General features: G+C 44.5%; 3 protein-coding genes across 6 annotated transcripts in view; 2 read left to right on the forward strand and 1 right to left on the reverse strand.

Annotated features, from left to right (window-relative positions):
• COL1A2 (collagen type I alpha 2 chain) overlaps nt 1–6,892 on the forward strand; it is a 69,204-nt gene extending 62,312 nt beyond the window's left edge. The window contains exons 49-52 of the mRNA XM_077304235.1: nt 2,261–2,507; nt 3,655–3,845; nt 4,712–4,954; nt 5,935–6,892. Coding sequence (XP_077160350.1) covers nt 2,261–2,507; nt 3,655–3,845; nt 4,712–4,954; nt 5,935–6,081 — 828 coding nt within the window. The 3' untranslated portion in view covers nt 6,082–6,892. The remainder of the gene's footprint in view (nt 1–2,260; nt 2,508–3,654; nt 3,846–4,711; nt 4,955–5,934) is intronic.
• A 455-nt stretch (nt 6,893–7,347) lies between these two features.
• On the reverse strand, nt 7,348–21,531 carry LOC143820625 (uncharacterized). 3 transcript variants are annotated; one of them, XR_013225421.1, is made up of 5 exons: nt 21,513–21,531; nt 17,818–17,835; nt 16,340–16,416; nt 12,259–12,389; nt 7,348–10,078 (listed from the first exon to the last, which is right to left on the reverse strand). XR_013225421.1 is itself a non-coding variant. In XM_077303668.1 (5 exons), the coding sequence occupies exons 1-3, from the start codon at nt 21,128–21,130 to the stop codon at nt 16,391–16,393; spliced, it is 438 nt and encodes a 145-aa protein (XP_077159783.1). In that variant the 3' UTR covers nt 7,348–10,078; nt 12,259–12,389; nt 16,340–16,390. The 3 variants fall into 3 exon arrangements, 2 of the variants coding, with proteins under 2 accessions (XP_077159783.1, XP_077159784.1); XM_077303668.1 differs by lacking the exon at nt 21,513–21,531 and adding an exon at nt 20,737–21,130; XM_077303669.1 differs by lacking the exons at nt 16,340–16,416; nt 17,818–17,835; nt 21,513–21,531 and adding an exon at nt 20,737–21,130.
• CASD1 (CAS1 domain sialic acid O acetyltransferase 1) overlaps nt 21,119–26,001 on the forward strand; it is a 31,654-nt gene continuing 26,771 nt past the window's right edge. Inside the window, exon 1 of one of the 2 annotated variants that reach the window (XM_077303645.1) lies at nt 21,119–21,291. In XM_077303645.1, coding sequence (XP_077159760.1) covers nt 21,159–21,291 — 133 coding nt within the window. In that variant the 5' untranslated portion in view covers nt 21,119–21,158. Of the gene's footprint in view, nt 21,292–21,466; nt 21,614–26,001 lie in introns of those variants that run through there. The other variant, XM_077303646.1, reaches the window with a different exon arrangement.

The raw sequence follows: 26,001 nt of genomic DNA on the forward strand, positions 1-26,001 counted from the left end.
TGCGGAGCACATCGTGAGAAAGGCAGGGTTAGATGAGTCATAAATTGGAATCAAGATTGCAGGGAGAAATATCAACAGGTATGCAGATGATACCACTCTAATGGCAGAAAGTGAAGAGGAACTAAAGAGCCTGTTGATGCGAGTGAAGGAGGAAAGTGCAAAAGTTGGCTTGAAACTCAACATCAAGAAAACAAAGATCATGGCATCCAGCCCTCTCAATTCCTGGCAAATAGATGGGGAAGAAATGGAGATAATGACAGATTTTATTTTCCTGGGCTCCAAGATCACTGCAGATGGGGACTTCAGCAAAGAAATTAAAAGACGCTTGCTCCTGGGGAGGAAAGCTATGGCAAATCTAGACAGCATCCTAAAAAGCAGAGACAAAAGTGCGTTTAGTCAAGGCTATGGTATTCCCAGTTGCAATGTATGGCTGCGAAAGTTGGATCATAAAGAAGGCCGAACGTCAAAGAATTGAGGCTTTTGAACTCTTGCGAGTTCTTTGGACTGCAAGATGAACAAACCGGTCAGTCCTAGAGGAGATCAGCCCTGACTGCTCCTTAGAAGGCCAGATCCTGAAGATGAAACTCAAATACTTTGGCCACCTCATGAGAAGGAAGGACTCCCTGGAGAAGAGCCTAATGCTGGGAGCGATTGAGGGCAAAAGAAGAAGGGGATGACAGAGAATGAGGTGGCTGGATGGAGTTACTGAAGCAGTCGGTGCGAGCTTAAATGGACTCCGGGGAATGGTAGAGGACAGGAAGGCCTGGAGGATCATTGTCCATGGGGTCGTGATGGGTCGGACATGACTTTGCACCTAACAACAACAAATCCCTGTTGATTTCAGTGTATAACTTTCAGTTACAACCTTCCTTCCTAATATAAAAATATCTATGACATCAACAGAATGTGTAGTGTTTGTTTAAGATTACAGCAAACAAAGATTTAGTTTTCTCTATTATAATCTAACTAGTAAAAGAGCCCATTGTAACGAAAATACAATGGGCGCTAGAATCTGGGGGATAAGGAGGGACAGGGCAGCGCGGGGCAAGGAAGCTCACCTTAGAGAGGGCGGGCGGCGGCGGCGGGGCATCCTCGGGCGCCCTGCGGGCCGTTGGCGTCCATCTTGGGGTGTTGTGAAGGCGCCAAAGGTCGGGGTCTTCCGAAGATGTTTGCAGGGGAGTCCCTGCCAGCGGCGCGCAGGCTGGCTGGCGGGGGTTCCCTGCCCGGCGGTCTGACGCGGCGAGAGGCGCTTCGCGCCTCTCACCGCGTCAGACCGCCGAGCAGGGAGCCCCCGCCAGCCGGCCTGCGCGCCGCTAGCAGGGACTCCCTCGGGCGGCGTCTTGACGGGCGGCGTCTTGAAGGGCGTCTTGACGGGCAGGGAGCTCCCAGCAGCCGCGCTCTGCGCGACTGCCGGGGGTTCCCTCGGGCGGCGGTCTGACGCGGCGAGAGGCGCTTCGCGCCTCTCGCCGCATCAGGCCGCCGGGCAGGGGGCCCCCAGCAGCCGCACTCTGCGCGACTGCCGGGGGTTCCCTGGGGCGGCAGCCTGACGCGGCGAGAGGCGCTTCGCGCCTCTCGCCGAGTCAGGCCGGGAGCAACTGCGAGCCGCACTGCGCGCGGCTCACAGTTGCTGCGCCTGGGAATCGGAGGGACCAATCGGCAGGCGCTTCCCGCCTACCGATTGGTCCCTCTGATTGTCTGTCATGAGGAAGGGTCCAATCCGGACCCTTCCTCATCCCGGACACAGCCCGCCCCAGGAGGGCTTACTGTTTTATTTAGTCCGTGGCGCCACGGGCGGTGTACAGATGATTAGAATTAGGCCTCCAGGCAAAATAAAAATACAATACATCCATATTGGCTACAGGAATACTTGTGCATGTAGGATTGCACCATTAGGGTTATGGCATAAAAGCAATTTTTCTGTAAACTGTGGATTCTGCTATTTGCTACGATTTCAGTAAAGGACCACAGACACTCTATTATTAGATATAGTGATTTGTTTCAATTCTATTAATATTCAATTAAAGAAAAGACATGTCTCACCAGAGAACTCTTCCAGAATCTACCTCTGTATTTTATATCTGTCATTTTGTCCCAATCATAGCTAGAAATAGCCACTTCTACACTGGAGATTTCATTCAGGATTCAATATTTCTCTTGCTTTTGTTAAGGGCACATATATGAACTATGGAGCTTCCACATGATCAGTGCAAACTGGACTTAAACAAATGCATACCAATTTCTTCCAACTCTATATTTTTAGGGTCCCCCAGGTGCTCCTGGTCTTCCTGGCCCACCTGGTGTCAATGGTGGCGGATATGAAATTGGATTTGATTCAGAATACTACCGGGCTGACCAGCCTTCCCTGAGACCCAAGGACTATGAAGTTGATGCCACTCTGAAAACATTGAACAACCAAATTGAGACTCTTCTGTCCCCTGAAGGCTCAAAGAAAAATCCAGCTCGCACCTGCCGTGACTTAAGACTCAGCCACCCAGAATGGACTAGCGGTAAGCTAGTGTTAGATATTTTACTCATGACTCAACAGTTATATAGAGTGTTTGGTATGGATCCTGATGGGCTCTGGCAGTTTATTCATGTTAATACCATAAGATCTCGAGAGTAAAGATCAGTCTTTCTCAACTATTTGACTGTTCAGAAATCCCTGAAACATTCTTCAGGTTTTGAGAAACCCCAGAAGTGGCGTGATTGTGCAGAATATGGTTGGGAAGCATAGTTGTGTACCTGCCTCCCTTTGAGAGCCAGCTTGGTGTAGGGGTTAGGAGTGCTGACTTCTAATCTGGCAAGCTGGGTTTGATTCCACGCTCCCCCACATGAAGCCAGCTGGGTGACCTTGGGCTCACCACAGCAGTGATAAAGCTGTTCTGACCAAGCAGGGTTCTCTCAGCCTCACCTACTTCCCAGGGTGTCTGTTGTGGAGAGAGGAAAGAGAAGGCGATTGTAAGCTGCTTTGAGACTCCTTCGGGTAGAGAAAAGCGGCATATAAGAATGAACTCTTCTTCTTCCCCTTCCCTCCAGGCCCATTACTGGCCATTTTGAGGTGTGTGTGTGGTGGGGTCTAGTCAACATGACTGTATATGGTCACATCACCCGATAAATGTTTATCAAATGTAAAAAAATATATTAAAAATTAATTAACTCCCATCCATTTGGGAAATCTTTCCAGGGCCATCAAAAAAACGTAAGGTTTCACGATACTATGGTTGAGAAAGACTACTCTATATCATGTATAAAGTATATTTCCCTTTGTACTTTGGTGGCCCTTATGAGAGCTGAAAGGGGGGGGTATAAATTAAATTAAGTCCCATGCCTATAGAAATATGAACACATGCCACCTTCTCTGTTCTTCATTCCTTTTGTGTAGCAGCTCCCACCTTATGGAAGTGACTCACTGAAGAAATAAAGGGCCACTGTCTTTAATGCTTTTTAGTAGGTAGATTAAGGGCTTTTAATGAGATTAAGTGGCTTGCATTTTCTTGGGGAAGGATAAACAGGATTTTATGGTATTTTGTATGTACTTAATGTTTTGGGATGGTAAACAACCTTGAGCTCTAAGGGAAAAGCAGGTATAAATATTCTAATATTTCAATTGATAAATAAGTTAAATCCATTCTTTATTACTTTTTTTAAATGTAGGCTACTACTGGATTGATCCTAACCAAGGCTGCACCATGGATGCCATTAGAGTGTATTGTGATTTCTCCACTGGTGAGACCTGCATCCATGCTAATCCAGAAAACATTCCAACTAAGAACTGGTACACTAGCAGAAATCCTGCAGAGAAGAAGCATGTATGGTTTGGAGAAGTTATCAATGGTGGTACTCAGGTGAGTGGTCATACATCATAGGTTCTGCTGAATGTGTTGTCTCTTGATGCAGTCCTTCTGTGCCTCAAGGGCAAACATCTTATTTTGAGAGAATGCACATGCATATTAGTCTTCTTATAAGAACTTCCCTGATGCCATTTATCAGTGATCCATGTACTCCATACTGAAGTGTTTCACTGAATATGAACACAGTTTCCATTTCACATCATGATTGAGGTGATATACTTATCTTATGCAAGCATGCCTTCAAAATCCTAATTTACAAGGCTTGCTTAAATTTGTCTAAGATTCTCACCATCTCCACACCTTGTGGCAGTGTGTTCCATTAAGTAATTATATGTTGATTGAATAATCATACTGTCGGACTTGAACCTCCTTCTAGCCAACTTGATCATATGTCCCTAAGATCAAATATCATGAGTGTTTATCTGTTCACATAGAGATGAATTAAAACACCTGCATATCAACATCTTCTACAGGTTTTTAGCAGATAATTTCAGAGGCTATCTATGTTGATCCACAATAGAACAGCTAGATTCGAGTCCATTTTGGAGCTAAATGCTTTCAAGAGCCAAATCTTCCTTTGTCAGGTTTTTTTTTGGGGGGGGGACCTGATTACATAGTTTATTTGCATATGAATTGACTGTCTTCAAACTGGACTCAAGTTGGGCTGATCAGTTTTTGCCATGTATAAGTCAGTCCAATAAATAACTCTGCTGTGATTATTCCTTGTTCAGAAATGGTGATCCTACCCCACCCCACCCTTGCATCACTTTCTCATACCAGTCCTCACTAACTTGACTAAAACACACTGATAATATTCATGTGAATTTGATTGAAGGATTCTCCATCTCTCTCTCTTTTAGTTTGAATACAATGAGGAAGGTGTGACCACCAAGGATATGGCCACCCAACTTGCCTTCATGAGGCTGCTGGCTAATCATGCCTCCCAGAACATCACTTACCACTGCAAGAACAGTGTTGCCTACATGGATGCAGAAACAGGAAACCTTAAGAAGGCAGTGATGTTGCAAGGATCCAATGATGTTGAACTACGAGCTGAAGGCAACAGCAGATTCACTTTCAGTGTTCTGGAAGACGGCTGCTCTGTAAGTACCACCTTCTTACCTGTTTAAACATCTTTCAGTAGTGCTCTAGAGCTAAATTACTAATGTTGACAGGTTCATTTATTGCATGGGAAGAGTCTACAAAAACACTTTGAATGGAGTTAACCCATCAGTATGGTTAATGCCAGGTCCCCTGCAACCTAAAATTCTAACAAACAGTTAATTTGGAGCAACCACCAGATTATTCACATGGCACTAGGGAAATATGCATTCCTATTCGTTAGTCAATCCACAGCAATTCCAGAATAATTAATTAAATTATACAGATTAAGGTATGTTCCTGAGATCAGTTTCACTGTTTAAAGCGCAGTTATATTTGCATTTGGTGCATTGCTTTATAAAGTGAAAATGAGATTAATGTCTCCCAATGCTTGGGAACAAACGTAGGAACTCACTGGTGAACCACAGCTGAGGATATACTACCTCCCTTTACGCTTCTGCTGGGGAAGGCACTGGCAAACCACCCCGTATTGAGTCTGCCATGAAAACGCTAGAGGGCGTCACCCCAAGGGTCAGACATGACTCAGTGCTTGCACAGGAGATATCGTTACCTTTACCTTTTAAGGTGCAAGAAAGCAGGACCTAGATTTAAATTGGGATAGCATCATGGGCTCATTCCACACACTTTGGACAATGCACTTTCAGTGTTCTTTTGCAGTTGGATTTTCCTGTGCAAAGCAGTAAAATCCACTTCTAAAGTGAATAGAAAGAGCATTATCCAGTGTGTGCAGAATGAGCCAAAGTGTAGGTATAGTAAAGGCAAAGATAGCTGCAAGAGCCAGGCAACAGATGGAAGGAATCTGTGGAGATGGGTGATTGGAGATACAGGAACTCAATGGCTTCCAGGGACTGGGTGATGCAAGAGGGTGTTCAGACAGGTAAATGAAACAGGATGTTTTCTGTAGTCCCAGTAACATTGTGCACTTCCATAAGTATTCTAACTACTTGCTCTTATCTTCCAGACAAAGACCAATCAGTGGGGCAAAACAATTATTGAATACAGAACAAATAAGCCATCTCGCTTGCCCATCCTGGACATTGCACCTTTGGACATTGGTGGTGCTGATCAAGAATTCGGTGTGGACGTTGGCCCAGTCTGTTTCAAATGAAAGAACTCAAATTAACTTAAAATGAAAAAAAAATTCTTTCTTTGCCATTTCCTTTTTTTATACTGAAAGCTGACTCCTTCCATTTCTTCTGTTCATCTACTTGCTTAAACTCTGGGCGAAAGAGAAAGGAGAAGGATTTAAGGAACGTTGTGCAATGCAATTTAATACAGCCCCCAAAAGGAATCGGAAGTCTTTTCAAGATTTTTAACACCTTATTGTGGAAAATGTCAGCCTTTGTGTAAAAATCAAAAAAACAAAAAACAAAAACCAAATAAAAAATCCTGAAAGTTTGCACCACTTGTGGCCTTTGAATATCTTCCAGAGAGGAAGTTTAAAACCACAACTTCCAAAAAGGTTTGAACTACCTCATACACTTCAAGCTGAGTGTGATCCACATACTTACATATACTATCCAAGGTGCTTTTGATCCCATTCATAATTAAAAGGTGCTGATTTCAGTATTATAGAGTATATTGCCAATACTTGAACTTTAATGGTGCTAGTGTCCTTTGGAAACCACTTTTCTGTATTAAGTTGTATTGTTTCTTTGGAATCTGTCTCAAAATAAAGTCAGAATGTCCCATCTCAACCCCCCAGACTAAGCATGTGGATCATTCCTACCCCACCCCCATCTTCATCCTCCTCTTCAACATCAGGTGTTCGTGCTTTTCAATTTCATTTTCATCTTCTACAACGGGCAGAAAAGGAATCAACGTTTCTCAAAAAAAAATGTACCTATTTTGTATATGTGAGATGTTTAAATAAATTGTGAAAAAAATGAAATAAAGCATGTCCAGTGTTCCAAAAGAAATCACTGAATGAGTAAAGTTCCTTGCTTAAGTGCCTCAAAAGGTATTTCTGCACCTAGTGTTTCCTATGTGACTCTAATTCTTAGCTATTGAAACAAAAGTAGTAAGATCCAGCAGAACTTCAGGTGTTTCTCCATACAGCCATGCCAGTATTTTAATTTTTTCTGCATTATCAGGCCAAATTTGTGAAGGTCTTTATGGCTAATGGGTTATATTACATGTGCAATTTAATGAACACTAATAGCTTTGCAAAAGAGTAACTACCAAGCTAGTGTCTGCCTTGTTTTCATAAATACTTTTATTGTACAGATCTGAGCATCTCCCAATCAAATCCCACCCACCATTTTAAAAAAGGAATGATAATCTTTCTTCTTAAAAATAATTGATTTTATCAGTCAGACCTTATATTGTATCTGCATCAGTATTTGTATTAAGTCTTTGCATTTGTATTGGGGGGTTTTCCAGTTCATTCAGGTGCATCTGTTGCTCTTGTTCTCCTTCTGAACTAATTTACAAAACAAAATGGGCTTAACCGGAAATAAATTCCGTTGACTTCTGTGGAACTTATTTGCCAAGCAAGGTAACTTAATAGTGTTGTAGTGATCCTTTAATAGAGGCTTAATGGAATGTCAGGTGATATTATTATGCCATGAAAAGCTTGGCTTGCCTAATTCCACACATTAACTTTTGCTAAAGGGATAGAACATTTTTCTCCAGGCTTGTTGGTGACCTCAGTAAGTGGTCAGTTGCACTAGACCCAAAGATTTGGTTTAGGATTGCAGCCCTACAAATTAAAGGGACAATGTATATGTAAAAAAAATTACAGTATGGCCCTCTTGGGACTGTTTTTCTTCAGAATGCAATCAGCGAGTTCGATATTTGAATGCTGAAGAAGCTTCCTGATATTTAAAGGTTGGCATATCAAAGAAAATGTTCCTGGTATAACATTTTCTCTGGTATGCTCTATTTCTTTTCAGGTATTTATAGGAGAAGTAGCATTCCCTTGAGTACTACCACATGCCCAGAAGGGTGTAACATGTACTTTTCCTGAACATGTAGCTTGCCTCTTACTAGCATCAGTAGAGTACATCCAAAGCAAGGATGTACTAGTTTCTATCAACTATTTCACCTATTACAGATGGGCACAAACCAGGAAAATGCAGCTCAGTTTGTTGTCACAAACTTTTAGGTGCTAAACAAACTGGTTCAGTACATGAAGTTCATGATGTGGTAGAGCAAGTCCCCAGCATGCTAGAAACACCAAACTTACTGGAGATCTCTAGGTGACTCTATCTGGCTTCCAGGTTTGCTGAGGATTGGATTTATTGGATACAAGTTATAGCCCCCCAAAGAATACAATCCTCTATTGTATTCAGTGGAGAGGAAAACTACCCCCCCCCCAAAAAAAGCTAGGACAGCAGGAAGCCCAGCAGAGCAGAATCAAAGTCCCAAAGAATTTACTGTAGAAACTGAAGGGGGGGGGTATTTTGTAAGCTCAGAAGAACCAGGGCAATGTGTGCAGCAGAACCAAAGCACTGTGGCACTGCAAACCCAACAGGTTTACGGTCCAACCAGAGAATCTGCAGTTGAAACAGAAGGGGGCATTTTTGCAAATCCAGCAGAACCCAGTGCCATTGTGGCAATGCCAACAGGCGTGATGTCTAGTACAGAATCACACTCCATTCCAGGGAGTGGGGAGCCCAGCAGCAGAACCAATGCAATATGTTAATGTCCAGCAGAACCTAGTTCCAATGTTCCAGCTCCATAACATCCAAGAAAGGGCATTTTTGCATGCCAAGCAGAATCAGTACAATGTACAGAGTGCCCAGCAGTACAAGTGCCATCACAGTGTACTCAGCAGAACTCCGTGCCAATGTAGCACTGCGAGCTTAAAAAAAAGATCTCAAAGCGCAGAGTCACAAAGGGGGTGGTATTTTAAAAGCTCTGTGCAAGTTAATTGAAAGTGAGCCCAAAGGAATCCCTGCAAAGGGAGAGTAGAACCCTAGAAATTAACATGACTAGTTTGAAACTGATAATAATGTTGGAGAATCTCCCCCCCCCCCACATACACACACATTGCTTTGATGTTTGGTAAACATTTTGCTTGAGCAGTGACTGTCTGAAAAGGTATCCATTCACAAACTGGAATGAACCTCCATGAACTGCTTTGAAGGTTTATGGAAAGTTTGTGCTAGCTCACCTGCCACAAACATCACAAACCAACCAAAGTTCATCACAAGCTTTAGGTTGTCAGCCAGTTTGTGTTCATTCCTACTCAAAATTAAAGTTTAACTGGATCTGTTTTATGACTAGGCATACTGTGCAGGCCCAAATCTTATCATTGGGGATGAAAGAACCATACAACCTGCTGAATTGGTTCCCAAGGTGATCTTCCATGAGACTGTCAGCACAATATAGTTGGCTGGGAACACCTTAGAATAGAGAAACTGCAACTTCAGCAATCCACTAAAAGAACTGTTGGTCTGGCTTGGCTTTGCTGGTTTGCTACAAAGAATCAGTCTTGGATCAAGGCTGGCTATGACCCTAAGAACATTTTCCAAGGAGGAAGCCTCATTGATTAAAAGGGCACTTAATTCATCATAAACTTGTTTAGGCATGCTTCCTAAAGCATTTTGTTACATTTGACAGTTTGGTGGTCGAAAGTGCAGAAGTTACAACCAACAAGGTTTTTAAGGTAAGACATGAACAGAGGTAGTTTGCCATTGTCCACCTCAGCGTAGCAACCCTGGATGTTCTTGGTGGTCTCCCAACTAAGTACTAATGAGGGCTGACCCTGCCGACTTTCCCAGAACTGACAAGATTGGGCTAGCCTGGGCCATCCAGGTCAGGGCTTGCTCTGATTAGGGATCTAAAATTCACAAGCGTTGTAACTGAAGAACCACCATATCAATAATGTCCCTTTTATAAAACCCATCTGTAGTACAGCAGCAGCAAACTATGAGTTTTACCTTGTTCTTTAGAAGTGTAAGATGGTGGAATCAGCATATCACAGCAAGGTGATGCACTATTCAGTGGCTGGTGTTTGGTATCTGGCTGGGGAAAAATAACTGAGTGAAGGAATTCCAAATGACATGTGTAACTGATGCTCCTCTTCATTGTTGCCCTCCACTGAATTTGATGAATACATCTGAAGCAGATGCATACGTGGCTCACCTGGGGCTCTTGATCTAGACAACAAAGCACAACTACAATAGGAATCAGATCCTGTGGTTTACACATTATTACATACAAAAAGAAATATTTTTTACAGATTCTTTGCCTTTCCTTCTAAGTAAAGCAAATATATATTATAAATTATGATTTCTCAACTCTCTTTTCTATCTCTGTCTCACACACCAGAGAGGGGACCACAAGCCTACACATTTATGGCTACAGGCTGCCATCTGCTGTTGTGGAAAGTAATTGCTATGGCAAAGATTTCCAATATTTTGTGGGGTTTCTTGACTGATCATATACAGAATCTCTCAGCTGAGATCATAGCTAAAACATTACATATGTGAACAGGGCAAATAGGCAACATATTGGGAAACACTATGGACTTTATATTTAAATCCTTTCTCCCAGTCAGATTCTACAGAATAATACAAAACCCTTCTAACAGGTGCAGGATTTTAAACTAGTATCACCAACAAGATTTCTGGGGTATAAGCTTTTGAGAGTCAAAGCTCCGATCATCATATATCTGTCAAAGGTATATGTGGGGGGGGGGTAAGAGCCCTACTAACTTGGTACAGTTAACAATAGAAGAAAGCTTATGTTCTCTGTCTTGTGAATTAATAGGCTATGGCAGGGTCTGGCCACATCAATTTCAGAAGATTGGCCCAGCCAGGCCTAGTCAGTTTCTGATTTTGCACTAAATATAGTAGAAGTGGGATTTCTTGTCTCTCACAGATATGGCCCTTGAGAAAAAAACCTTTACATTTGGGGAGCCACAGGGGGCCCTTATAGCAGTAGCTACAGTGCCAGTGGAATGGTGTGGGTGGAGAAGCCTTAAAAAGTTGGGATACTCAAGAACATAGGATTGTAGGGACATTATGGGTTATGATTATCCTGTTAATGTGGTTTTGTGAAGTCAAATCCTGACAGAGCTGGGACTGGAGGAAGATGAGCCTTGTTGGGTCCGTTGGCAGAAACTGAAGTGACTAGATACCTTCCTCCTTCCCACAGCTGACACTCTTGAACAGCAGACAAATCAAGCCAGCAGAGGATTCCTCCTTCACCTGCCTAACCAGCCAGGTGCCACTGACTAAACCTCACTCTATTTGATCATCAGCCACAGACAAAACCCTAACGTTTCTTTTCTAAAAGCTGTTAGACTCTGTTTGGTCTTATGGACAGTGTATTCCATTTTCTTCCCTTAATTTTCTCATGTTAATTCTTCCCACCCTAGAAACGGTAATGACTGGGGAAGGGAATGGCAAACCACGCTGTATTGAGTCTGCCATGAAAACGCTAGAGGGTGTCACCCCAAGGGTCAGACATGACTCAGTGCTCGCACAGGGGGTACCTTTACCTTTACCTTTACCCTTGATTTAGGGAAAGGAACTGTGAGGCATATGACAATGTCACTGTACAGAAATATGGCCAGTGTCCTGACTGAGACCATTAATTACAGTGATTTAATACAAGAGTAACTCTACATAAGATTCCTTTTTCAGTCAGCTTAAAGTACAGATGCACAATCTGCATCTGCCTAACTATCCTAAAAACACTTGACATTTTCCTCCCTATAAGTAATCCCCACAGCAACTTGAACAGGCCTTCATAATGATGGATCCAATAAGGTCCCAGGGCGTGGCATAAGAAACAGGCATGGACTGCCAGAGAGATCTAATAGCACATTTGCTACATGATTCAGCCATTCAAGGAGGAAGCATAATTGAAATCTATTTAATAAGGACAGTTAAGCTTGGCTATAGCTCTAAGCAATAAAATTATTAATAGTAATCAGAAATGAATAAATAGCTGTATATCTGAGGGATGGCAATCCTGATTTTATCCAAAAAGATATTGTGGTCTCTCCTCTTATGTCATGGAATCCTTTGTTCATAGGTGGCCCAGTCCTCTTTATGAGAAGCCCAGTGAATTCAACAGAATCCAAAGTGAACATGGGGCTTTAGAGGCTGGAATGCAGCTATCCAAATGAAACACATTACAATACGGTATGGCAACCAAGCATGACTAAAAATCTGTGCACAAGCCTGAGAACGGGCAAAATCAACCAATCCCACTGATCTAATGAAGGGTAAATAAAAGAGAATGAAGTACATGCTTCAACTTTCTCTGAAATCAATGGAAAATTCTTGTCTTTGCCATAGAAACACAGAATTAGAAAGGGCTTACAAACCATCTGGCCAACTCCTTGCTCAGTGCAGGACATCCAAACCAGAGCTTTCCTGATAGATGGCTGTTTAGCCTCTGCTTGAAAACATCCAGCAAGGACTACACCACCCACTCAGTATCCTCCTGTTTATTTTTCTGCAACAGAAATAACAAAGCTATCTGTCTGGAATTATTACCATCAAAAAGTTTGTCCCAGTATTCAATTTAAATCTACCCTCTTGCAAAACAAGGCTATTAGACTTATAGCAGAGAACAAGAACCAATCAATATTTTCTTTATGCTATAATGTTTCAGGTGTCGTCGTCCCCCCAGTCTTTTCTCTTGGAACTTGTTTTCCAACCCCCCCCCCCCCAACAAACCATCTTTATTGCCTTCCTCTGAAACCTGTTCCAATTAACTGAACAAATCAGTATAGCAAAATACTCTCCCTTGAAACAACTATTTGAAAATGCGTAATGCAGAACAGCCCCCTTCAAGGATCGCTGCCTTGTTGTGGCAAGGGGGCTTGCGTAGTTCAGTGAAGCTATGAGCTATGCCGTGCAGGGCCACCCAAGACGGACAGGTCATAGCTGAGAGCTCTGACAAAAGGTGATCCACTGGAGAAGGCAATGGCAAACCACTCCAGTATCTTTGCCATGAAAACTCTATGGACAGTTCCAATAGGCATAACGATATGACGCTGGAAGATGAGCCCCTCAGGTCGGAAGGTGTCCAATATGCTACTGGGGATGAGCAGACGGCTAGTACGAGTAGCGCCAGAATGAATGAAGCGGCTGGGCCAAAGCCGAAAGGACGCTCAGTTGTGGAAGTAACTGGTGGCGAAAAGACAGTCCGATGCTGTAAAGATTTTTATTCCATAGGAACCTGGAACGTCAGATCCATGAATCAAGGCAAGCTGGACGTGGTTAAACAAGAAATGAGAAGACTGAACATTGACATTTTAGGAATCAGTGAACTAAAATGGACAGGAATGGGTGAATTTAATTCAGATGACCATCAGGTATACTACTGTGGACAAGAATCTCGCAGAAGAAATGGAGTAGCCTTCATAATCAATAAGAGAGTAGGAAAAGCAGTCTTGGGATACAATCCCCAAAATGACAGAATGATCTCAGTTCGAATCCAAGGCAAACCATTCAACATCACAGTGATCCAGGTCTACGCCCCAACCACTGCTGCTGAAGAGGATGAAGTTGATCAGTTCTATGAAGCCCTACAACACCTTCTAGAAGCAACGCCCAAAAATGATGTGCTTATCATCATGGGGGATTGGAATGCTAAAGTAGGAAGCCAAAAGATAACCGGGATAACAGGCAAGTTTGGCCTTGGAGTACAAAATGAAGCAGGGCACAGGCTGGTAGAATTTTGTCAAGAGAATACAATGGTCATAGCAAACACTCTTTTCCAGCAACCCAAGAGACGACTTTACACATGGACATCACCAGACGGTCAACACAGAAATCAGATTGACTATGTGCTCTGCAGCCAAAGATGGAAAAGTTCTATCCAGTCAATAAAAACAAGACCAGGAGCTGATTGTGGTTCAGATCATGAGCTTCTTGTTGCAAAATTTAGGCTTAAATTGAAGAAAGTAGGGAAAAGCACTAGGCCACTCAGGTATGAACTAAATCATATCCCTGACGAATACACAGTGGAGGTGACAAATAGATTTAAGGAATTAGATCTGATAGACAGAGTGCCTGAAGAACTATGGACGGAGGTTCGCAACATTGTACAAGAGGTAGCAACTAAAACCATCCCAAAGAAAAAGAAATGCAAGAAATCAAAATGGCTGTCTGAGGAAGCTTTACAAATAGCTAAGGAGAGAAGGGAAGTGAAAGGCAAGGGAGAAAGAGAAAGATACACCCAATTGAATGCAGAATTCCAGAGAAAAGCTAGAAGAGATAAGAATGCCTTCTTAAATGAACAGTGCAAACAAATAGAAGAAAACAATAGAATGGGGAGGACCAGAGATCTTTTCAAGAAAATTGGAGATATGAAGAGAACGTTTCATGCAAAGATGGGTATGATAAGGGACCAAAATGGTAGGGACCTCACAGAAGCAGAAGAGATCAAACAAAGGTGGCAAAATTATACAGAAGAACTATACAAGAGCGAGCTTAACATCCCTGATGACCACAATGGGGTAGTTACTGACCTGGAGCCAGACATCCTGGAATGTGAAGTCAAATGGGCCTTAGGAAGTCTGAGCAACAATAAAGCTAGTGGTAGTGACAGCATTCCAGTTGAACTATTCAAAATCTTAAAGGACGATGCAGTAAAAGTGCTACACTCAATATGCCAGCAAATTTGGAAAACTCAACAATGGCCACAGGATTGGAAAAGGTCAGTTTACATTCCAATCCCAAAGAAGGGCAATGCCAAAGAATGTTCAAACTACCGCACCATCGCACTAATTTCTCATGCTAGCAAAGTTATGCTCAAAATCCTACAAGCTAGGCTCCAGCAATATGTGGACCGAGAACTTCCAGAAGAACAGGCAGGATTTCGAAGAGGCAGAGGAACTAGAGATCAAATTGCCAACATACGCTGGATCATGGAGAAAGCTAGGGAGTACCAGAAGAACGTCTACTTCTGCTTCATTGACTATGCTAAAGCCTTTGATTGTGTGGAGCACAACAAATTGTGGCAAGTTCTTAAAGAGATGGGGATACCAGAGCATCTTATTTGTCTCTTGAGAAATTTATATGCAGGTCAAGAAGCAACAGTGAGAACTGAACATGGAATCACTGACTGGTTCAAAATTGAGAAAGGAGTTCGGCAAGGCTGTATACTGTCGCCTTGCCTATTTAACTTGTATGCAGAGCACATCATGAGAAATGCGGGATTAGAGGAGTCACAAATTGGGATCAAGATTGCAGGGAGAAATATCAACAACCTCAGATATGCAGATGATACCACTCTAATGGCAGAAAGTGAAGAGGAACTAAAGAGCCTGTTGATGCGGGTGAAGGAGGAGAGTGCCAAAGTTGGCTTGAAACTCAACATCAAGAAAACAAAGATCATGGCATCCGGCCCTCTCAATTCCTGGCAAATAGAAGGGGAAGAAATGGAGATAGTGACAGATTTTATTTTCCTGGGCTCCAAGATCACTTCAGATGGGGACTGCAGCAAAGAAATTAAAAGACGCTTGCTCCTGGGGAGGAAAGCTATGGCAAATCTAGACAGCATCCTAAAAAGCAGAGACATCACCCTGCCAACAAAAGTGCGTTTAGTCAAGGCTATGGTCTTCCCAGTTGCAATGTATGGCTGCGAAAGTTGGACCATAAGGAAGGCCGAGCGTCAAAGAATTGAGGCTTTTGAACTCTGGTGCTGGAGAAGACTCTTGCGAGTCCCTTGGACTGCAAGGCGAACAAACCAGTCAGTCCTAGAGGAGATCAGCCCTGACTGCTCTTTAGAAGGCCAGATCCTGAAGATGAAACTCAAATATTTTGGCCACCTCATGAGAAGGAAGGACTCCCTGGAGAAGAGCCTAATGCTGGGAGAGATCGAGGGCAAAAGAAGAAGGGGACGACAGAGAATGAGGTGGATGGATGGAGTCACTGAAGCAGTAGGTGCAAACTTAAATGGACTCCGGGGAATGGTAGAGGACAGGAAGGCCTGGAGGATCATTGTCCATGGGGTCGCGATGGGTCGGACACGACTTCGCACATAACAACAACAAATAACAAATGCAGAACAGAGTGTAGGAATGCAAAACTTCAAGTTTCAATCAACTTCCTTTCAGGCAAGTCTCTACAAATTCCACATCAATTTAACCATCCCTAAATTCATGAGTGACAGACCTTTGCTAAGCTGTTGATGCCAGAAGGCTATAGTTCTATGTTTTCATGCGATCTCATGAAGACACCACACAACCAATGTCATTGATTTCAGGGAGTACCAAGCACATCATGTTAATACGTACAACAAAAAGGCTATAAGAAAGGATCCTATTTTGAATTCTCATTATCCCGTAGTGCCAAATCATATTCAATTTTAATAGGACAGAATACAAGAAAACTTACATAAGCAGGCGGGGAAAATTATTATTTTATTTCTAGCCTAAGAACACGCTCTCTTACCTTCATGTCTTCAAGTTTAGCATCCTCAGTCTTCAAAGGATTCTCACACCCTTAAATTATCATTAGTAAAAAACTACCTGTGAAATTTTATATTCAAAATACATACACAAAGTATCAGTCAGTAAAACCAGACAAAAGGAATACACCAAAATTGAAAAAGCAATTCAAATGAAAAGACAATGTATTACAATTATTTTAGTTTTATCTCCTTACTTGGCCTGATGGGTTTTCTTGTTGTGGTTACTCAGATGGGTTGTCTGTAAATTTTTAAAGCTTTTTTCTTATTAGAAAAGTTGGTTCTTATATGCCACTTTTCTCTACCCGAAGGAGGCTCAAAGTGGCTTCCCTTTCCTCTCCCCACAGCATACACCCTGTGAGGTGGGCGAGCCTGAGAGAGCCCTGATATCACTGCTCGATCAGAACAGTTTTTATCAGTACCGTGGCGAGCCCAAGGCATGCCAGATTAGAAGTCCACACTCCTAACCACTACACCTAACTGGCTCTCTGAAAACACTGATCTGAAGACCAAAATTAGGTATACTAGCCTCCTTGCTGCCCGTTAGCTAAAAGATGGGTTCATAGAATTCTGAGTTATGTTGACAGGGTCAGTCTCAGTCAAGATCACCTGAGCTTGCACTGATATTATCTGCTTAGTGAACTTGCCCCCCAATGAGGTATCCCTTGTAACCTGTGGCTTGTAACTGTGTCTTATTCCTCTTTTCACAAAAGGTGTAATTCTGTTTGCCTTAAAACAGACCTTTATTAAATAAAATTATTGGATTCATCTTATCATCTTCTATGTATAAATAATTAAAGCAACATGTAAGTACTAGATTGAAAGCCCATTGTATCTGTGAATACAATGGGCACTAGCATCCCCTCTCCTCTCCCCGGCCCCATGGGCAGCCCTCCTGACAGCCCCCCCATCCCAAAAATGGCTGCTGCAGCATTGTATGGGCCAAGGAGCAGGGCTGCTGCATCTCCCCCGTGGCGGGGCTGCTCCTTTGGCTATGCCGAAGACTCCCCCCAGACTTCAGTGCAACCTTGCCCGCGCTGAAGCATTCCCCCTCCCCCCGAGTCCCCAGCCTCAGTGTGGTCCCAGGAGCAGGGCTGCTCTGAAGTCTCCCCCCCCCCCCGACTCCCTGGCTTCAGTGCAGCCCAAGGAGCAGGCCCGCCGGGTCAGGCTTGCTGCTTTGGATGCAGCGATGCTTCCCCCCTGCCCCCTTCCCCCCGGGGCCAAGGGACCAATCAGGAGCTGCGCGCTTCACGGCTCCTGATTTGCCCTTTGGCCCGGACTGACAGCGAAGGAGACGATCAGGAGGCGCTTTGTGCCTCCCAATTGGCCCCTTCGAGTTTTTATCCCGGGCTCACCCCACCCCTTTTTCCTCCCACCTACCCCTTACTGCTTTATTCTTACCGCTCCCAGAGCGGTTTACAGATTTGTAACAGTCCAATCCAATAATTTGGTGAATAAGTACCTGTTTTAAGGTGTTCTCCTTTAAAAGGGAATAAATAATAGTTGTTAGAACAGATCAGCTTCTCCTGGCAACCCCATATCAGATAAAAGGAAAGAATCTAGCAGGTGTAATATGGGGCAAGAGCTTCCCCATAGCTTATATGTATACTCAAGAGAAACTAATTGAAACTGATGCAATCTAAATAAACAGCAGGTATAAATGTCACCAAAGGAACTACCATAAAACTTGGGTGTAATGTGAGCAATTTTAGCTTCCAGTTTGCTTTGTAAAATGGTTTTGTAATCCAGCTACAAAGTCTTACCAATAAGTAATACATTTAGACTGTGCCACATAGTTTATAAAAAATCTTTACAATAGCTTTGTCAAGTAAGGTGATGTGTTAACAATGGCAAAGATAGTTACCCTGTCACCAAAATGTTTTCAATTAAAAAAAAAACTGTACATACTCCAATTTGGTTGGTAGTTCTAAATAGGGAGGTTACTCATTCTAGTTTTTTGCCTTCAGTAATGAAAAGATCTTTGAAAAGTTTAGAGGGCTGTTTATTCTCTTTCAACAATGCTGTACATATTATATACCAGAAAAAATATCTATATGTGCATAAAGTGCTGCCAGGTTGCAGCCAACTTATAGCAACCCCGGCATGATACTCTCAAGGCAAGTGAGAAGCAGTGGTGGTTTGCCACTGCATTCTTCTGCAGAGCCTTCCTTGGTGATCTTCCTTCCAAGTACCAAGTTTGCTTAGAAGAAGAAAAGTTGGTTCTTATATGCCGCTTTTCTCTACCCAAAGGGGTCTCAAAGCGGCTTACAGTCGCCTTCCCTTTCCTCTCCCCACAACAGACACCCTGTGAGGTAGGCGAGGCTGAGAAAGCCCTGACATTACTGCTTGGTCAGCTTTGTCAGTGCTGTGGCAAGCCCAAGGTCACCTAGCTGGCTGCATGTGGGGGAGCACAGAATCAAACCTGGCTCACCAGATTAGAAGTCCGCGCTCCTAACCACTACACCAAGCTGACTATACTCTGCCACCATCCCTTCCTGGCTAATATTTTCATCTATTCAATGGAAAATATGACCCAAAACTAAATAACCATTGATTTTTAACAAATGGATAGTACTGAGAACATATGCAAAAGAAAGGGTCTATTGTGGTTCCCAAATTAATGATTCATCAACCAACTTCCTTGAGCAAAATAGAACTCCAGCAAGAAGGCTGCCATAAGGACAAATTGTGGTCACGGTATCTGCTTTAATACAGTGTGTTCAAATCCTTCATCCCTTGGTAGAGATGGTCAATCTTTTCCCCAGTACCACATGACAGTGGGTTAGAGTTGCCAGTTCCATATTGGGAAAATTCCTTGGGATTTGAGACTAGGGTTGGGGGAGTCTTGGAGTCCATGCTCCAGAGCAGCCATTTTCTCCAGAGAAACTGAACTCTGTCAACTCGAAAGCAGTTTTAATGCCACCTCTCCAAGCTCCATCTAGAGCAGTGGTTCTCAACCTTCCTAATGCCAAGACCCTTTAATACAGTTACTCATGTTGTGGTGAGCCCCGACCATAAAATTATGCCAAGTGTTCTTTTACAGAAATTAAACCGAAACTGACCAATGACGTGAAGATTCATTGTCTGTGATTGTATATACATTGGGTTTTTTCCGGGGTTTCTTAGTTCAGTTCTGCCTCGCGTCCCACCATGCCAATTCTGCTCTTTTCTGCTGCTCTATCTCAATCTACCCTGCAAGGCTGTTGTGTGGATGGTGCCCCCCTGCCCAAGCTGCTTGCCTTGCCGCGACCCCTGTAAAAGGGTCATTCAACCCGCCCAAAGGGGTCCCGACCCCAAGGTTGAGAATCACTGATCCAGAGGTTAGCAAGCCTCATTGTTGTGCTGCTGGCAAACAAGTTGTCCACGTGGTAGGCAGGAAAGGGGCAAGAAAGGGTGACCTTGGTCACATACATTGAGACAGCTAAATCTTAGCAAGTGGAGAACCAGCACTGTGAACTGAGCAAAGTGGCCCTGCACAATGGAACAACTGATTCCACTATTAGGTATCCCCTGTGCAAGCACCAGGTCATGTCTGACCCTTGGGGTGACGCCCTCTAGCGTTTTCTTGGTAGACTCAATACGGGGTGGTTTGCCAGTGCCTTCCCCAGTCATTACCGTTTACCCCCCAGCAAGCTGGGTACTCATTTTACCGACCTCGGAAGGATGGAAGGCTGAGTCAACCTTGAGCCGGCTGCTGGGATTGAACTCCCAACCTCATGGGCAAAGCTTTCAGGCGGCTGCCTTACCACTCTGCGCCACAAGAGGCTCTTAATTCCACTATTACCCTATATAATTAATATATTTTAATCCAACATTAAATATCTCACTTGGAACATGACGTGGGGTTGACACTCCCCAGATGGGACCTGGGGATCCCTTGGGATTATAGCTCACTGGTACTTTCCCAGGAGAAAGTGGCTGCATTGGAGGGTGGACTCCATAGCATTATACTCCACTGAGGTCCCTCCTGGCCCCAAATCCCATCCACTCCCGGCTCCATCTCCAAAGTTTCCAGGTATTTCCCAATCCAGAGCTGCCAATATCAGAGCAAGAAACAAACAAGACCACTGTTGGGAAAACAATCTCTGTGGACCTTCTGGGGGCCTGGGGATCCTCTGTCATTTCCCAATCACCACCACCTCGACAGAAGCCCCTTGCTTCCTTTTCGTCCACATACAGCAGTAATAAAGTTTAAAAGAAGGTGAGGGGGGGGGGCGGAGAAGCAGCGCCCTGTCGCCCTCGGCGCTGCCGCCCGGCCCGGTTCAGCAAGGGAGGATAAACCATGACCCAGTCTGGGCGAGAGCGCCTTCCCTAGTCCCGTGCAGCACCCCAAGCACCAGGCGGGTCCGCCGCCCCATCCCTGAGGACAAGCGGCGCCCACCCATGTGTGCTGCGGCGCGGCCGGGCTCCGGGGCACCGCAGGGGGCGATCGCGGGCGCCTGGCAGCGGCGGGAGGGCGGCGCGGAGGGCTTGTGTGGGCAGCCGCCGCCGCCGCCGCCGCCTCGGGAGGCAGAGGACAAGGCGGGCGCTTCGCTGGCGGCTGAGGTGAAGCGGCGACGCCCGAGCGAGGACGAGGCGGAGGGGGCCGCGCTGCCGGGAGACGCCGAGGCGAGCGAGGCGGCGCCAGGCGACGACCCGTCCCCCGCCGCGGCTGTGTTGCCGGGCTTCCCTCCCTCGAGCTGGTGGCGGCGGCAGCGGCGGCAGGGGCGGCGGCGGCTCCTCTCCCCTTGGCCGCTGGAGACCCAGTGCTGCCCCTGCGCGCCGGCCCGCTCCATCGCGCACTGTTGTCATGGAGGAGCCAAGATGGCGGCCTTGGCCTACACCCTGGGCAAGCGGGAGATCAACCACTACTTCAGCGTGAGGAGCGCCAAGGCGCTGGCGCTGGGCGCCGTCCTGCTGCTCGCCGCCTGCCACGCCGCCACCCGCCGCTACCAAGGTGAGGAGCAGCGGCCGCGGCGGGACTCCGCGCCCGTAAGCAGCCCAGGCGGCTTCGGAGCCGGCCGCTCGCATCCCCGGCGCCGGGGCCAGGCTGCGGCTGAGTGGGCGGGACGCGAGGGGGGACTTCCCGGGCTCCGAAGAGCAGGCAAGAGGGGAGCCCCTCGGTCCCGCTTCAGGCGGCCCAGGTGGGCTCTGCGGCCGGCGCCCCCGGGCACACACCTGCCCCACTTGGCCGACGTGCCCGCAGACAGGAGGACCGCTCGGGGGCTGCTCGCCAATCCCCGTGAGACTTGGCGCTGTGGAGGTGCTGGCGCGTTCAGGTGCGAGGCTCCTGTTGGTTGCCTTTTAGAGCAATTCGTGCCCCGAGGTCTGCGCCGGCTAATTGGGAAAGTGCGATATAAACAGTTGGGAGAGCGTGGGAGGCGGTAGAGGAAGCTGTCTAGCTTGGCAGGTCGGAGCTGGGGCTGAGGGAACGGCGGAGCTTTGATAGCTAGTGGAGAAAGGTGACCGAGTAGTTGCCTTTAAAGCACGCAGCGGGGGATCTGTAAAAACAGGCGAAATAATTGGGAAATGTGCATCTGCTGCCCGAGTCCCACATTGCTGATCTTGGATGACCTAGGAATGGTTGGCACAGATAAGAACGAGTAGGTTGGCACAACTCTGTACTGCAGTGGTGGAAGCAAGTCTCTCTTTCTGAACCCTGAAAATGGAGCTGGGTTTGTCCCTCCCTTTTATTTGAAATGGATGCGTTTTATAGTCTTCCATTTGTCCAAGCCTACCCTGAAGGATTCTTATTTGCGAGTGGCAGGTTGGAACTTGGATTTCTCAGATCTGTTCACAACTCTCCAATCATGACAACTCATATCATAGGGACTGTATGACCCAATGGCTTATAGGAGCTTTTATTTGTTTTTGGTTTGGTGGGAATGTGAGCAATGCAAGAAAAGTACTTTGGTTTGTTTGTAGTTCATGATTTGCTAGTTGCATGATTATGCTGTGTGGTTGGTAGAGACTGGCACAGCATTGGGATAAAACTCAAGCAGCTTAAGGCTGGGTTGCTTTAAAGAAGTTTTCCTTATCTTAGATTTTTGTAACTCTACATCAGTATTCGGTGCCCATGACTTCTTAGGGATCTCAGCATTCTGTCAGCAGTGCTGAATTGTTTCAGTGTTATTTATACAAGCAGGCTTTTGAGTCTTAGTAGTCTACCAAATATCTCTCAATTTCTGTGCTTCTTTCTCTTGTTGTTTACCAAGGAAAGCTTCTAAGTTGCATAGTAATAATGCAATTCTAATCTCACTCCTTGGGAAGCAGGACTGTTTTATCCACTGGGCAAAAGTGGGAGTTTTGAGGACTCACAACCATTATGGGCCTGCTGCTAGACCTGTTGATACAAGAAAGAGAGCCAGGGTGGTATAGTAGCTTAGAATGTCAGACTAGTATCCAGGAGAGTCAAATTTGAATCTCTACTCGTGCCATGGAAGCTGACTGGGTAACCTTGGACCAGTCACACACTAATAATAGGAAACAATGGAGGAGAGGACAACAATGTAGGTGGCTTTGGGCTGCATTTGGTGAGAACCACAAGGTACAAATGAATTAAATTAAATATATAAGAAGGGGCACAAAGGCCCCTTCTAAGAAGGAAGCTAATGGGAAGTGTGGATTATACATTTTTCAGGTGTTGCCCCGTTAAGGAAGCATCTCAACACAGAATTTCACCAAGAGGACAGCTAAAGATTTCCTGCAATTTGCGCTAGTGCAGGTAGCCTGGCACAGTCTCCATTTTCCCACCAGAGGTACTATCTGGTCTTTGTTCAAAGCCCCGCAGGGCTCTGATTTCCTTTTGGAGAGTGTCCCACCAGTCCGGGGCCAGGACTGGGAAGGCCCTGGCTCTGGTTGATTTCCTAGGGGCCAAGAACCCTAAGCAAAGACAATACACTACTGTGCACTGTAATTTAGTTTTAACTCTGTATCCCACTAAGCCACTAATAGTGTTATGCCCAAATATTTCTGCCCAAATAACATATTTTCCTTTTTACAGAATTTGTGCTTTGTGTTAACAACTTTTTCTGCTTGTCATGTAGCATGAATTAACTTGAATAATAAACATATAAAATACCTTAATTCCTCGATTAGTATTTGTCTTCTTGCTCTCCGACCAACCTTAGCACCTACTATCATTATTATGACATAGAGAATGACTCTCCAATTGTATCCGATAAACATAGAAGAGAAACAGAGCAATCCACCTGTAGCCTACCTGCCTCTTCAAAACTCTTTAAACTTTTTCCACTGTACTTCTCTCATGCGGTGATTCAACAGCAGTAGGTGAATGGTGTTGCTGTAAGAGGATGCCTTCCTGAGTGCTACAGCTGTTCAGTTTGCACCTTCCTTTGTCCCCCTCTCCTTACTCAAGTCCCATATTTGTTCCCCCCCCCCCCATAGTTAGAGCTTTTCCATGACAATTGTATAACTGTACCAATGGTTGTCTGGCTCCTTGCCCTGGAGCAAGCAGATGTGAAACTCTTTTGTGCTTGTACTGGGAATCCTGCACGGGAGCATATACCTTGCTGCTTCTGTACTCTCTAAATCTGTTAGCGTTTAAAGCAGAGTTGTATGTTACAGAGGTTTCTTGTGAAAGCATGAAGCCAATCCTGTGTGTACGTTGTATGCCAAATATGTAAAGAAGGATTTAAAGCATACAGTGTATGTCAGTAGAGGCCTACTAGGCACCACAGTGCTGCTTCGGGAAACTCGAGTGTTTATGGGATGTAATACTGCTGCAATAGTTTGTGTATAAAAGATGTCATTCACCTTTACATGTAAATAATTACTATCTATGGTGTTTTGAAATACATTACTTAGAATAAAATCAACTGAACAAATACGAGTGAAAAGCATCGCTGGAACTATTTTTTTTCTCCTATCATTAAATCGGAGACATCACATAGCTCTGATTCTTCCCCATCCTGACAGACCCCACGCTGCACCATATTGGGAGTGTGAGAAATGGGTTTTGTTTCATATATGTCAAGCACCTCTCTTTTCCCGACAGAAACAAAGTCTGCAAATTAAAAAGCAGGGTGACAATCTCCCAGCCCAATCTTTTATTTTGCAAATATTACTCCTAATTAATTTCTTGAGGCTACGGAAGAGGAACCAAGGATGGCTTTCCTTGGTCAAGTTACTAGGCTGGTCTGTCAGGGAGGATCTGTCTCTGAGAATCCAAGCCATAAAGAATTCAGTTGTGGTTGGAGAATTTCCCTTCCCTGCCTTCGATAGTATCTCTAAAGATAAACAACCGATCATTTGGTGGTAAAATCACTATATTAGACTCTTTTGCTTGCTAACACTTCAGGTTTTAATGGTGCTTATAATTAAATGGAATTGTTGAAGCTTCTTTTTACCTGGAGACAAACCTGAATTAGTCCTCAACCAGAACTAAAACTGATAGATGATAATAGGTTATATCTTTAAACACAGATCATGAAGTGTTATGAAAGCCAATGACAGTTTAATTGTCCATTATTTGTCAGTGCTTGTAATGGACTACTTTTATTTGCAGGGGTGATTTTACTGTTTATTTTACTATTTATTTTACTGTTCTATTTTAGTGTGTTTTAATGGGTGGGTGGAGAGGAGTGGTCTTGCAAGTCTAATCATAAATAAATACAAGTAAATCAATTTAGCTATTTATGCCCTCTTCAGGACCTAAAAGGGACTTCTAACATTCTCCCCTCTTCCATTATATCTTCACAACAGCCCTGTGATGTAGCTTATGTGAGAATGCAACTGATCAAAGGTCAGTAGGGAAGCAGGGATTTGAATCTGGGCCTCCCAGATCCTTGTATGATGCACTTGCCATGCTAGCCCCTAGAGAAGAAAAAATAATTTTCAAGGGAAGATTTTGAGTAAAGAAGTAATGGCTGTAGAATGAGGCACTTATCCTATTCTTCACTGCCACTGCAGCATTTAAAATTACATTTTGACTGGGAGGAGGCTAGAAAGGAAGGTAGGGGAAGGATTAAGCACTCCCTTTCTTCCAGCTTCTGTGGCAGGGTTTTGTTTCAAGTGTTAGCAAGCAACATCTTCCCCCACCCTGCTCCCACTTACTAATGAGTAATTTTATCTAGGACTTTTTTTCCATCATGGATTAAAACAGCTATTTTACTCATAATGAAATTCTATATATGTGCATCAGTTAAAAGGACAAGGAGTGAAGTGGGACTTAGCACTCCGAAGGAAGATTCACTGAATGGGATGGGATTTATGAATTGTCCCATCTCCCCCCCACCCCTCAACACACAGAGCTGCAGGTGTCCTGTATGCATTCCCTAATATTGTAGAACATGGTTTTACTTGAAAAGACAGTAGGTCATACATTCACCAGTTTTCAATCTACAGCTTGAGCGTGTTCTTTAAAATTAAAGTTCAGTATGTAATATTTTAAGAGGGAGGTGTTCCTTTGTAGTGCTTTATGAATAGTGGGTGAGCACTAAGAAGCTGTGCTTCTGTGTTTATCCCTGCCTGATAGACTGTGCATGGCAGATGATACTCCCAACCTAGGCCCCTTTGGGTTCAACCTTCATAGGAGCAGACAGACAGATAGGAGCAGACAGACCGGGGGGGGGGGGGGAAGGAACCTTCAAGTGTAGGTGCATTGTCCTCAGCTATCAGAAACATTATTACAGAGATGACACCTTGC

Source organism: Paroedura picta, chromosome 11 (assembly GCF_049243985.1).
Source record: "Paroedura picta isolate Pp20150507F chromosome 11, Ppicta_v3.0, whole genome shotgun sequence".
Taxonomy (NCBI): Eukaryota; Metazoa; Chordata; class Lepidosauria; order Squamata; family Gekkonidae; genus Paroedura; species Paroedura picta.